The following is a 14,427-nucleotide window of genomic DNA, read 5'->3' as shown; positions in this document are numbered from 1 at the left end:
AGTGGCAAAATATTTCCTTTCACAAATTCTCCCTTTTCCCTTTGTTGCTCTAAATACAGTGTGTTCTTCTGGGGGTTTTGAAACACCAGACAAGTGAATCAAAACCCTCATTTTGCTTTCAAGAGGAATGAACCATATGAGAGAGATGATACATAATAAAGAATTCATTTATTTGTACTCCCTCCCCTCCCCCAAGTTTAACAAAATAATTCAGATACTGATTTCCTTTAACTTGCAAAAAAAGAAATGTTTCCCAGAGTTCAGAGACCTTCAGAGACCTGCCACCAGCGTCAGTGCAGGTCCAGTTCCCACGTGCTTCCCACAGTCAGCTCCAGGACCAGCTCAGCGTATAATTACATCATTGCATACAGCTTGATTTTTTTCTACTATATGGAAACTTAATTGGAGTAGAAGAATAAATGAGAGTTGCTTTACACAAATTAGAAGGTGATAGTTAATTCTCCTGGAGCAATCTTTAGATAACGGCTCAAGTCATAGACTCTGATCAATTGCAGCTCTTTTAGTAACCCAGTGATACATATCAGAAACATGTGGTATGTTTGAATGGACAGGTCAATCAATCTTTGGGACTCAGCAATGAATTTTTTATAGTAATGAAAGAGTCAGTCTGAAAAATTCTGTAGGATATATTTGAACTGCTGGTGGTAATCAGAAATGATTTCCTTCATTGCAGCGATCCATCTTTTAATTATTTCCTGAGCGCTGGTAAAAAGATCCACAATCTTCTCTTTCACTTTTCCATCTGCATCGACAAGAATGCTAAGATATTTCTGGATTTCTTGCTGCACTAATTGCTCAGCTTCACTTGAGAGTTGGGAAGCAATGCCAGCAGCATTGACAATGTATTTGGAATGGAAGTACTTAAGGGCATGTACTAACTTCTTGACCAGGTTGATTACCTTTTCTTCAAATTCATAATATTTCAGTGTCCAGCTGACCACACCTAAATCAAGATATTCTTTGCGAAGAGCCTTTATGTACTGATGGAGCTGCTCTAACTCTTGATGCGCTTCTTGAAATTTGTTTTGAACAAGTTCATGTAACTTACCGAAGTCAAGGTCTAGGTTTTCTTTCAGGAATTGAGAAACATATTGAATACAACTGTCGAAGATGAGCTTGATCTCGTGTTTGATGTTCTTAACGATAACAGTAAGTCTCTTCATCTTTAAGTAGTTAATTTCTTCTCTTATGTATTCGAAAACACCTTCTAAATATCTCTGAAGATCACCTAGTATTACTGTAGTTTTGTTTGATTTGAGGGCATTCAATACCCTTTGGACCATTTGTGAGAAAGAGTTCAACTGTTTTCCATACTCCAAGGTTACATTTGTTAGTTTAAGACTTCTTGAATCAAAAGGAAATTTAATCTCTAGGTCCTTGATTAATTCGGATTTCTCCATCAGGTCTTGGACATAGGAAAACAGTATTTCTAACCCATGATGGATATTTGAATGTACCTGCAGCAGTATCTTCCCTACTCCCCTCATGACCAAAGTAGAGAGTTCATCTGCAGTGTTCATGCTGGCTCTTCCTGGGAGCTGGAGTCTTGTGAGCTGCAGGTAATCAATGAACCAGGCAATCACGTGCCTGACTATTGTTTCGCATTCCCTAGTAATATTTATTAGGATGTTAAGCACCTTATTTTGGAGTCTCTGGAGATCGATGTGGCCTTCCTGGTCCAACAGATCCTGGTACAGAATCTGGACCTTGTCATTCCACAGCTGGTAGGTTCTAGCAGCGTCTCTGGCCACCCTCTTGAATTCAAGTGTCTTGTCCACCTTGTCAATCACAATCAGCGCTCTTTGGTAGGTCTCCTCAGCTTTGTTCTGCAGATCTCTTCTCAGTTTTAAAGAGACCTCTCTCAGATTAAGTCCTGTGTACTCCTGGTGGCACTTGTTGACATAGTTATAAAGGGCCCCTGTTGCCTTGGGCACGTTGTCTTTTAGAGAACTGAGCAATTGAGACACTGCTTCCTTTTCCCAGTTAACTTTGATCTGAAATTTCTCATTAGATTCAGAGTATGGGTGCCTAAACTCAATTTTGAATATGCTGAGGTTTTTATCAGGAGATGACTAAAACCAGGGAAAAAGAAAGGATAAAAAGAACATGTTTTCAATTATCCTGATTACATAATATACTACACTAAAACTTCATTAGCAGTTGAAAGTAAAGATCAGAGGGTCTTTCACATTCTCAAGGGAATTTATCTTTCTTATGTCGGTTCATGTGTTTGTCTTATGGGTAAACAAGTCTACTGTTGTTAATTCCTCTTTATCACGCACCTCAGAAAGGATAAAATTATGCATGGCATTTACACACAGTAACACTTAACATTAAGGCCTTCCCAGGACTGAATATCAGAGGAGGAGCAGGGGAGGAGAGAAAGGGGAGAAAGAGACTCGTCTATACTGACATGAAAAGACTAATTCAGAGAAAAAAAAGTAGTAGCAAAAAAGGTTAATGTCCAGAGCCCATCCAGCAGAGATCTAGAATATCAGCATTGGGAGCCATTCATTTTTCCAAGCCTATGACAAACTTCAGTCATAGAATCTCATAGCTTCTTCTCATCTACGAAATTGAATGGCATCTTTGACTTGACCCCGGAGAGCTCGCAAAGTACAATGAGACCAATCTGGGATATCTCATCTGAAAATTCTCCAGAAGCCACTGTCTGCAAATGTATGCAGCATATTGCACAGTTTGCTCATGCCTCAGGTGGTGAGCCATAACCCTCCTCTTTCTATATTTGCTCAATAGTAGTAAAATAACTGGTGAAATGATGTCACAGGTATGTCTAATAATTAGAATCGATAAAAGACTCATTGTAATATTTCCAGAGAATAGTTCAACCTGCTCATTGCTGTGTTTCACCTCATCTGGGAAAGCCCTGAGAAAACACTTTGTACTGAATTATATTTATCTGCCCCAAATCTCTACTCCCCATTAGGTGGGACTCACCTGAGGGCGGTAGTAGAAATTGTATATTATGGTAGTATTATCAGATTTCAAGTCCAAGGCCACCGTGCCTATGGCTGGAGAGGCTGCTGAGTAGAAGACATTTTCATGTGCATGGCAGTGTATATGGACATCAGTGAATACGGGGCTGGTGATGTCCAGGCGGACCTCTGCTTTCCAGTCCCTGCAAGCAGAAAAGCAGATGAGCCATCATGAAAGGGGTACAAAGGTGGCAAAAATCACAATGATCTAAAAAAGGAATTAAGTTTCAATAAAAGTTCTATACGGATATTCTTGTAATTTGGCATCTTCTTTATATTCCACGCTGATGTCCCGGTGTGTAAATGTTCCTTTAGCCTCATAGACAAACATGCCATCTTCAATCTTGTATGTTCCAATACCTGTAAAGGAGAGATTTTTCGTTTGATTAATAACTATAGGACACAGACATTTTCACTGTGAAAAACAGGATAAATCTATCTTAACTCAAATGGTAAACACACACACACACACACACACACACACACACACACACATTTGAAACATGCAGCCTCATTTAAAAAAAATAGGAGACATTATCAGTCTTAAGTCATTACAGAAATTTCTTTTGAATGTGTCCTTCTTAAATGTCAGTAGGTTTCTACAGGATGCTACAGCTACATATAGACGAATCTCTTCTTTTAAATTTGCCTCTAGTACACAGACATTTTCACTGTGAAAAACAGGATAAATCTATCTTAACTCAAATGGTAAACACACACACACACACACACACACACACACACACACACATTTGAAACATGCAGCCTCATTTAAAAAAAATAGGAGACATTATCAGTCTTAAGTCATTACAGAAAATTCTATTTTCTTTGAATGTGTCCTTCTTAAATGTCAGTAGGTTTCTACAGGATGCTACATGTCGGTATAGACGAATCTCTTCTTTTAAATTTGCCTCTAGTCATATATAAATACATCATTATTGATTCACAACTCTCACTGAAAACATATAACTTACAGAATTCTTATATAGGAGGAGTCGGGACATTTCCTTACCTTTAAGGTCATATTCCAGGAACTGTATAATTGAGCTACAGGTGGAATCCAGGTATGCTTCAACATGATCTTCTTTGTTTTTCAAGCCAGCATTCCAAGTAGCATTATACAAGGGAGAGGCCACTCCGAAACGTGCCGTCAGTGCTCCAAAGGAAGGGATGTAAATCCCAGAAGGTATAGAGAACTTAATGGAAGGAATCCCAATAGTCTGATCAGGCACGGTGATGTTTGGCAACCTGAAGTCTGCAATCTTGCCGGCCATCTCATTTAGATCCAAAACAGTAGCACCAACAGAAACACTGTTTGGGTACGTAAACTGGGGCATAGTTAACTGAAATCCAGGCACAGTTATCTCAAAAAAGGGAACTGAGGAGTCTTCTGGTCCAGAATACTTGGTTAACACATCAACTTCAGGGAATTTCACTTTGGGTAGAGCTGGTACATTGAGGGAAAATGGTGAAGTACTTAGCTTCTTGTAGATCTTAATTTCACTGAAGTCAAGTGTGTAGGATGGAACCTGGAGATCTGTAAATGGGACTTGGAATGTAGGTGTGAGAAGAACCGAGTTCAGATTATTTAGCCTCAGTCCAGGAATAACAAATTTATCAGCCAATTCTTGCACAGGGACAGAGAAAGTATAGCCCTTGGGGTTTTTGGTGTATACAAGGGCTGTTGACGCATGGAAATACTGTTTCCTTTCCTTACTGGCGGTTACGTCCAGCTTAAAGAATTCCCATAAGGTCTTGTCATAAACAGGTAGGGCAATGCTGTCGAGGAACTTCAGGTACCCGTCTAAGGAACCTGCAAGGTCAAGGCGTGCTTCGTCTTGGTCATTGGAGAGTTGTACGTCATTCTGGAGAGACAAGGAGTGAACCTGGACCTCACCTTTCCAGCTGGCCTTCTGGTTCTCAGGGTTGACATTCAGGGACATTTCCTGACCAAGGTGATTGAGATCAAGGAAGGAACTGAGCTGACTTGCATGGACCTGAGCAAGGGCTGACATTTTCCATGGGGAGAGTTCCAGGGTGGCTTTGCCTGAATGCTCTCCAGATGTTAAGGGGTATAGTAGCTGAACGTGGTTTTTGGTGTTGTGTTCCCAGGTGGCATAAATGCGTTGGAGAGAGGCTTCTCCAGCAAAGCTTTCTTTTACTTCAAGGTTCCAGAGTCTATCAACTTTGGAAGCCCCTTGCAGCTTCACTGAAGACCGAGTCCCCTTGGAATTTAAATAAGTGCTGACCTCACTGGCAATCATTCCTGAATATTCCCGTGAAAGGACTGAACCCTTGATATCTCCTTTGTTAGATAATTCAATGGAAAAGTAAGAAGTGAGGCTTTCTAAGCTGAATTTGTGGTTGACTGTCCCTGTAGCAGTAGAGTACAGTTTGGTGGAATTGAAATCATACTTTAATTCAATGGAAGAAGAGACAGTAGGTTTTGACTTGGTATTGCCATTCAGTTCTTGCTTGAAATTCATCCTCAGAATTGGAATTTGAACGTTTGCTGTTGTTGTCACTGAAGCTTCCATGGTTTTCTTGGTTAAGCTAATGGTACTATCATGATTGCCTTCCACATATTTGTTACTCAGAGACAAAGCTGTGGCTAACTTCAACCCTCTTTTCCTTGTCAAACTTGAGGAGCCCTCTAATTTATACTGCAGTGCATCAATAACTGAAGAGGAGGAAGAAAGGAAGTGAGCAACAATATCTGATTGGTTATAAAGTCCAACATTTGTATTCAGTGTAATGACACTTGACTTAAAGGAAAAATCATAGGTAATATTGCCCATGGCTGGAATTAAAATGTTTGGAATACTTAATACCTTCAATTCTGGAAGAGAAAACTTGAGAAAATTCCTAGGGACATTAAGGGCTGGCAGCTCTAGAGATGGCAGGACTATTGCATAGGAGGGCACATAGAAGCCAGAATCTGGGGTGGTGAGATTGGGGGTGTTGATCTCAAAGCCGAATGTCCACATCTTTGCTGTGGATGGAGATAGTTCAGTGTTGACTACTGGAATAGTATATCCAGGAATTTGAAGGGTCATGGGTTCCTTGTTCAGAGATTTTTCAACCATATACTTATTAAGCTTAATTTTTGCTTCATTATAGGATTTGGTAAAAAGATTTAATGCCTTGCCTCTGACTTTCTCAAAATGCCTGTTGAAGGAATTGATGTTCTGATTGATAAACACATAAAATACGTCCAAAGGAATTGGGATGGAATGTTTGTCTTTGTTTTTCTTATACTGAGCCTTTACACTTAAATCAAATGATTGCTTTGTTGTTTTCAAGAATTCCTTCAAGCCTGTTTTTTCCCATAAGGAGAAATCTTTCACCTGGGGAATTTTGAATCCTGTATAAGGTAGAGTCATTTCAGGAATTGTTAAAGGACTGTTTAGGAAATCCAGGTTGGCTTCTCCACTTATTCCTATATGGGCGTCGGTGCTGTTCTCATTGTTTCCAGCAGAGAAATTTTGATTGTACTTATACTGATTGAACCTGGCACCGGCTTGCCAACTTGCTTGCTGGGCACTGGGGCTCAGGAACAGTGCATAATTATTCAGGAAGTCTATTTTCCCTGTCAATTTTAATGGAAAAATAACTTTCAGATTTCCTTCATTGTTTGTGGATGCAGTAATCTCAAATGGAATTGCTGAAAAGAAAAGAGAATTTTTCAAATTTCCACTAACTTTTCCATTTAATTGAGCGTCATGGTTGCCAGTTACCTCTACCTTCCTTTCACTAAGCTGTGCTGTGCCTTTAGCAGTAAGAATACTGTGGCCCACATGCTGGGATTCAACTTGTGACTGGATATCCAATTGATAATGGTTGAGAAAGCCAGATTCATAAGCCAAGGTTTGGTTTACTCTCAGGTGTTTGCTATTGATCTTATTAGAAAATTCAAAGGAAGTGAGGAGTCCTCTCATAGTGAAGCTAATTTGTGATTCACGTGTTCCCTCATCTGAGAATTTGGGGCAGGCCAATTTCCATGATGCTCTCCCAGAAGAAGTCCATGCTATCTTTTCAGAGTCCCACAGGGTCTTGATTTCATCGTGTAGGTCAGCCTGACTGGAGAAGTCCAATTTGGGGATGTTCAATTTGTGAAAGTACTTTGTGTTGCTGTCCAGGGTAATCTGATTGTTTATCTTGATTAGCACACCATTACTAAGCTCCATTGTATTTTTTTCTGTTTGCAAACCTGCCACTGTGTTTGATTTCCCCTCAAAAGTATTTTCAAAAAATAGCACTTCGCTCTTATGCTCCGTGTTCAGGTACTTGCTGGAGAAACTCACAGATTCCTTCAGAACAAGTGGTTTCATCTTAGGGTATGAAAGTTGTGCATTTGCTTGAAGATCAAATTTGAGAACTTCGAATTTGGAGTGTCCTTTGGCAGTGATGGAAGCCGTAACCTCTGCCTCGTTCACGGATGTCGTTACATTGTGAATGTCAGCATTCGCATCTAACGTGAAAAGGGGAGATTGGATTTTCAAAACGCTATGCAGCTTGCCAAAAGTAGGTACTTCAATTGTCTGTGAGATTTTGGGAAGCTGGAATTCTGGTATGTGAAGGTCAGGAATTTGAAAAGCTTTAAGGTCAAGCTTTGGGATTACGAATTCTGGAATTGTGATTTCTGATACATGGAAGTCTGGCAGAGTGATTCTAGCAAGAATGGTGTCCGTGTCCATCAGATCCTTCAGGTATACTTCTGGAACTGGCCACTGCAGTTCACTGTTCAGCATTTGGTCAATGATTCTGATGATCTTTGCTTTTATTTCTACCAAGTCAATTGTGAAGGAAGGAATGTGGAAGGTGTTGAGGACAGTAAATTCTGGTGTGGAAAACCTGGATGGGACTTTTATATCTTCTAACTTTTTGAAATTTATCTGAACTGATGGAACCTTCAAATCTGTCAGGGGAACTATGAACTCAGGAGTCTGATACGTAGCTTCCTGAAGGGCCCGGAGACTGACTTCAAAGGAAGGTATGGTCACAAAGATGGTTTGGATTTCAGGAACAATGAACCCTTGTTCTACCAATGCTTTCAGATTTTCAGCCCAGTCTTGCATAGAGTACTGTTCTGCAGCATCAGTGAGGTTCTTAACAGCAAGACTCCACAAGTCAGAAATATAAGTAACAGTTGTGTTGTAAATTTGGCCTACTAGGAGCAGGTATTGCTGAACTTTCTGTTGAAGGTCCATCTGATACATTTGGTCTCGTATATCTTCTAGGGTCTCCTGGAATTTGGCTTTCATGTGATTTAAAGATGGTGACCTTAAAGCCTCCTGTAACCAATCAATGAATAAAGTTATTTTGGTGCTGTTTAGGTTTTGCAGATGGACAGAGACCGCAGCCTTGATGTCCTCCACAAACAGTTTTAGTGCTTTAGCTTTCTGTGGAATCTCTAGAGCCTGGATTTCCTCATTGATTTTCTGAGTCACCTCACGGATTTTGTTATTGGTCTCATCTATGAACTGGTGGTAATCAAATGATCTTAATTTATTTATCAACATGTCAAGGAATCTGTTTACTTCTTCAATGAAATTTTTAAAAGACAATGCTTTAAGCTGGGTAACAGCATCATCAATAAACCCAACCAATTTCTCAAAGTGATCTTTTATCCCAACTTGTTTTAAGACATTGCCCAACTTCTGAAGAGTCTCCTTCAACTTATATTTTTGGGCCAACTGTACTGATTTATCTATTAAAATCTGGATGTGCTGCTCTATTTTATACCTATTGATTAGCTTGTGAACCATGGTTCTAAAAGCATTGATTTTCTCAGTTACTTCAAAATCTTCAATGAGCTTTCCAACATAGTTTTTGACATGTTCAATCATTTGCTTTATTTTTTGAAATGAAATTGCAGCCCTCAACTGATCTAAAAGCACTCTGACATCAATAGCTTCAATCTGTTGTTTTAACGTTTCTGCAAGGTGCTGGATGTCAAAATCCTGAATTTGTGTCTTGAGCTGTTGCAATTTTTCTTGTACCTGGATTTTGATTTGATACCTATCAGTCGCATTTTGAATCCAAGACACTGTATTACTTCCCACTTTGTTAAAATCAATTTTTTCAATAAATAAATGTAAATAATGGATTACTTTTACTAAAGTTACACGGATACGATAATGTTCATCAAGAATGTTCAATTTTTCAATGATTTGATCAATAATCTTAGCAATAGCTGCTTTAACATCATAATTATCTTTAATATACTGATCAGCTTGTATCACATATGTTTGTAGTTGAGATAGTGTTTCATTAAAGTTGATTTGGGCATTGTCCAGTGCCATTTTTAGATCATTTTCTGTAATTCCATAATTTTTTATGAAAGCAGTCAGTTTCTCCTTGGCTCTTGAAACTTGTGTCTCCCAGTTGACTTCATTCAGCTGGACATTAACTTTCTCTGAGAATTTGTCCAAGGCTGCTCTGTATTTCATCACGAACTCATCAATATCGATATGTTTCAATTCACTCTGTATGGCTTCCAATGCAGTTATAATTATTAGTCGACTCTTCTCAAAATGTTCTGGCAGGAGGTTAAAGAATGGGAGGTTGATGGTGTGGACATCTTGGTTCTTGTCATATTTTACAGAAGCAACCATAGTGAATTCCTGGGGCTGGTCAATAGTATCCTTTATCTCCAAAGCATCGATTACATTGACAGGATCTCGGACCAAAAATGGCACTTCAATCGGGGAGTCTAGCATGGTGAGGTAAGCCAGGGCGCGCCCAGTAAGGTCCATACCGACTTTGTCTTTGGTATTGTATGCATCAAACTCCTGGGTGTATTCATTTTTGTTCACCTCGGTCTTAAGTTTCCAGGTGGCTGTCTGTTCAGCTGGAGTGAGCAGGGTGCCGACTTTGTTATCAAGAGCAGTGCTGACGCTCCTTTTGGACATGAGATGGTGACTGGTGGATCCTTTGTAATCATGAGAGAAGGTTAGGGCCAGAGGTTCTGCTTTCAAGAGGAATTTGCTGTACAGTTGCCCAGTGTGTTCTCCCCAGAGAACCAGTTTCCCATTGCTGTTTGTATGTACATCAACGGTCACTGTAAACGGGGCCATCACAGAGTGGAAAACATTGCTGAAATGCAGTGAGTCCGAGTTGTAGCTTGTACTGATGTCAGTGGTGGAAGCCAGCCCGGCGATGCTTGTGCTGAGCCGATGGCTGAACTCTGTGTTCTGCACTTTAGCTACGGTGTCTGCTTTATAGCTTGCTGACAGGTCTGCGTAAGAAAGGGTGTAGATGTGTTTTATTTCATCATTTCGGTAGGCTCCTTTTATGTTCCCACCCACATTCAGCTTCAGGGGTTCTAGCCGTAATTTCGCATGGTTGGTCAGATCCAGATCATTGAATTCCAGGTCATTGTTTAAAGTAGTTACAAGAGAATAGGGCTGTAGTTGTAAATTAAACGTTTGCTTATATGACTTGTCGGAGCTATAAATGTTGTCCAGTTTTGAAGAGAAGTCTAGTGATAACCCTGCCATGTTCAGACTGTGTATGTGGTGGAGTTTCATTTCAGCATAGGAGCCCATCATGTCATTTGAAAGCTTAAGTCCCTCCTGGTTAATTTTGAAGTTGAAAATATTTTTGCTGTCGACACCCAGAATCATGGCCTGATAGGCACTTCCCAGTGACACCTCCGTGAGGGCAGCTTTTCCATCTAGACTGAATTTTGCATTGTGCTCCCTGAAGCGACCATTTGTTGTTAATTTCACAGATGCCCCAGAGAGCCCAAGGCCTGCATTCAGCTCATTCTCCAACATCAGGGGACTATACTTCAAGTTAGTCGTTGCGCTGGTAGACATTCCATCTCGGGCAATCCTTAGTGTTGCTTTGTGAGCACCAGTATTAATTTTGTCAGTGCCCAAGACTTCAGCATTTAGTTCGAGACCATGAGAATTCATGGATCCAGAGAGCTGGGTGAAGAACCTCAGTGACTTGTAGTCAGCCTGATACACAGAACTCAGCGATGCCTTTTGTGTAGAGAAGGCCAGTTCTGCTTTGTTAGAAGTGGTAAAGTCCGCATACTGCCCATTGGTGTCAGATTTCACAGTCAGCTCATAGTTCTCATATTTCAGGGAAGCAGTATTTTTAATGATGCCATCTTGCAGATCTGAGCTGGAGGTGAGGGAGAATGTTCCATCTTCATATCTTCCTATTATCTGATTAGTGCCCTGGAGGTAGGTGGAGTTAAACCTCAGGTTGGACTCTCCGGTTCGCTGGCCAGAGGCAGGATCCTTTTCATAAGACAGGCCATATGCACCGTTAGCATAGAATGAGGAGACTCTGAACTGCCCATCCATCTTGACTTCCTTGATGTACAAGTGCTCCTTCTGTTTGGAGTCCAAGTGCACGGAAGCGGACATCTGTGGTCCCCAGGGACTAGATGCATCGAATGTTAGCAAACCCTTGGAGGTTGGATTGTTTCCCATCTTTTCTACATGGCTGAATTTGACATTCGAATCCAGAAGTTTGTGGTGTAGGGATCCACCGCATGATAACGTGAATGTATTCCTGTGGTCGTATGTTGTTTCTCCAGAACCTAACACAAAAATTAAATCACACGGGTTAAATTAGGCTATACATTTCCAGAACAATTTCTGTGTTGTCAGACTTTCAATAATAAAACCCCATTGATCTGGGTTAATTGTGTAACAGTCTCCTCCATCTCTACTATAAGGATAGAATCTGATAGCAATAAGTATTCCCACAGGAAGACTTCCCTGACCACTAACGACATTGCTGGGTTTCGTTATTAAGTGCTTCCTCTGTACCTTATTCTTATACATGATACCCTATCATAGTACCTCTTACAGTGAATTTTAATCGCCAGTCTACCTGTTTTCTCTGTTACTGCCTAGTAGACTACTTAGTATATTTTATATGTTTAATAGCTATTTTTACTGGTTGAATAAATGAATGAATAATTGAATAGACATCTAAGTAACAAGAAAAATATTTGTAAAAAGCCTAAGTCTTTTTCTCCCTGTAGGAGGCTATCCCATCAGAACCTGCAATGAATTATCCCTGTGCACCCTCTACCCAAGTATGACCCACCTTGTACACTGTAGGACAGCAGGTCAACCGCAGAGTCAGCCTTCATGTGGTACCGAGCCTGAAGGGTAAAGTGGTCTGTGCTGGTGTTGCCACCAGTGTAGGAGGCGGACCAGTTGTACAAGTTGCTGTAGATATTTGTGGAGAGGTCAAGAACACCCAAGTGAGGCACCCGCAGTTCATACAACTTGGGAATGGTAAAACTGGGGAGTTGGAACTCTTGAGGAGGCTGGTAGAATCCCAAAAATGGCAAGCTAATGACTGGTGTCCGAATAGTCTCTAACATCTTTAGATCTTTGGAGGATTTGCCACCCAAAGGCAAAGGAATCTCAATTTTCACACTGTTCTTGTTGAAGGTATATTTGACCCGGCCATCACTGAAATAAAGAACAAAGATAATGTCCACAATCAGACATCAAGAACTCTGCAGCTCAGCCACGCACTATGGAAAGGCCCATGTGACACAGGCCCTTTGTTTTCTTAACCCTGGAGATCATACAGAGAAGAGTCGATCTAGGAAAGACTACTGCCTATACAGCTCATACTCAGATTTTTAATTTTATTTCCATGAAATAAAGCAAAGCATTACATGCATTTCCGTAAATATAAAGGTGGCCCAAGAAATTGAGAATCTGACTTCCCCATGAGGATGAAGCCATATTGCTAAAGTGAAATACTCTCTCGGAATGCTGCCTCTGCTCAGTGTTCAGTGACTGCTCCTTCCCTTCCGAGCTCAACGGCAAACTTATAGTCAGCAATTCTGCTAGACACTCCTGAATTCTTCACAGTCAACCAATTATGAGTATATCCTGATCCTGAACAAAGGGGGAATTCACTTTTAATGGAGGAAAACTGAATGGCTTTCAAGTTCAGGTTGTAGTGAATAAAATATATTAGGGTGAAAGTACTAGAATCCTCAACGATTGCTAAGCTTCTTTCTGACTGGATTGGCATTCACATTCTGACCTCATGTTTAATAATGCAAAAATGCCATAGTGTTGATGCTTCAGTTATTAATCTCCTTAAAGTGCTTAAATTATTTTCCTTAAAAATATGAATTAGAGTCTAAAGCATGCTAAGTAAAATCTTCCATTTACTTTGTGTGGTTCAAGAAATTTTTGTATTTACAATAAATAGCTAAGATCTGGAAACAGTCCAAGTGCCCATCAATAGATGAGTGGATTAAAAAGCTGTGATACATTTACACAATGGAATCCTATGTGGCTATAAAAAAAAAAGAAAGAAGGATCTTTTAACCTTTGGGACAGCTTGGAGGGACCTGGAGAGTATTATGCCAAGTGAAATAACCAGTCAATGACAAGTATCACATGATCTCACTTATATGTGGAATTGAATGAACAAAATAAATGGAGGAACAAAATAGGTCCAGAGGTATAGAAGCATGGAACAAACTGACAGATATCAGAGGGGGAGGAGGATGGGAAGAGATTAACCAAAGAACTTATATGCATACATGCATAACCCATAGATACAGACAATAGTGTGGTAAAGGCCTAGGGTAGGACAGGAGCTGGGGATGGGGGGAGGCTAAGAGAGATAAAGGGAGACGTCTGTAGTACTGTCAATAATAAAAAATGGCCCTAGCTGGTTTGGCTCAGTGGATAGAGCATTGGCCTGTGGACTGAAGGATCCCAGGTTTGATTCTGGTTAAGGGCACATGCCCAGGTTGCGGACTCAGTCCCTGGTAGGAGGCATGCAAGAGGTGGCAGATTAATGATTCTCTCTCATCATTGATGTTTATGTCTCTCTCTCTCCTCCCTTTCTCTCTGAAATCAATAAAAATATATTTAAAATAAAGAAAAATAATTTAAAAAATGGAAAAAGAAAATTTTCTGGTTTTTTTTTTTATACCTTTTCAAGAAGAGGTTCTCTGGAATGTGGAACTCTGGCAGTACCATCTTCTGGAGGTTCAACTGTTTTAGGTATTCTTGCACATTCTGGGTATAAGGAAGACTTGCGAATGCTTTCTGAAACCACGTGTTTGTTGCCTACAACATAATAGACATTTTCAGAGCAGTGAGCATAGAAACGCCTCAAAGTGCAATTAACATTAGGTGATAATCCATATTTGACAGATCAATCACTAAACAGGATGATGCACTGAAAGTTAAAAAATAAATTATAGAAATTTATAAATTCTTGTCATGGATCACTTTCTGTATTTTATTAAAGGAACACACAACATAGTAAGACTCCTAGCCAGTGTCCTGACGCTTCCTTTGGTCTTGGCAAACTTTTCTGTTTACTAGTATATTCGTTTTGTACTTATCATCTACAGCCTTGGGTAATGCGAGTGAGGCGGGGGGGGGGGGGGCTC

At 40.2% G+C, this 14,427-nt stretch overlaps 1 protein-coding gene across 1 annotated transcript in view; it reads right to left on the bottom strand.

The window, feature by feature from the left end:
- Positions 1–376: 376 nt before the first annotated feature.
- APOB (apolipoprotein B) overlaps positions 377–14,427 on the bottom strand; it is a 38,694-nt gene continuing 24,643 nt past the window's right edge. The window contains exons 25-30 of the mRNA XM_015566436.1: positions 13,962–14,098; positions 12,093–12,466; positions 4,030–11,577; positions 3,263–3,377; positions 2,980–3,160; positions 377–2,093 (exon numbers count right to left, since the gene is read on the bottom strand). Of these exons, the coding sequence (XP_015421922.1) occupies positions 624–2,093; positions 2,980–3,160; positions 3,263–3,377; positions 4,030–11,577; positions 12,093–12,466; positions 13,962–14,098 (9,825 nt within the window). The 3' untranslated portion in view covers positions 377–623. The remainder of the gene's footprint in view (positions 2,094–2,979; positions 3,161–3,262; positions 3,378–4,029; positions 11,578–12,092; positions 12,467–13,961; positions 14,099–14,427) is intronic.

Source organism: Myotis davidii, unplaced genomic scaffold (genome assembly GCF_000327345.1).
Source record: "Myotis davidii unplaced genomic scaffold, ASM32734v1 scaffold238, whole genome shotgun sequence".
NCBI lineage: Eukaryota > Metazoa > Chordata > Mammalia > Chiroptera > Vespertilionidae > Myotis > Myotis davidii.
This window is presented reverse-complemented; position numbering and strand designations above follow the sequence as displayed.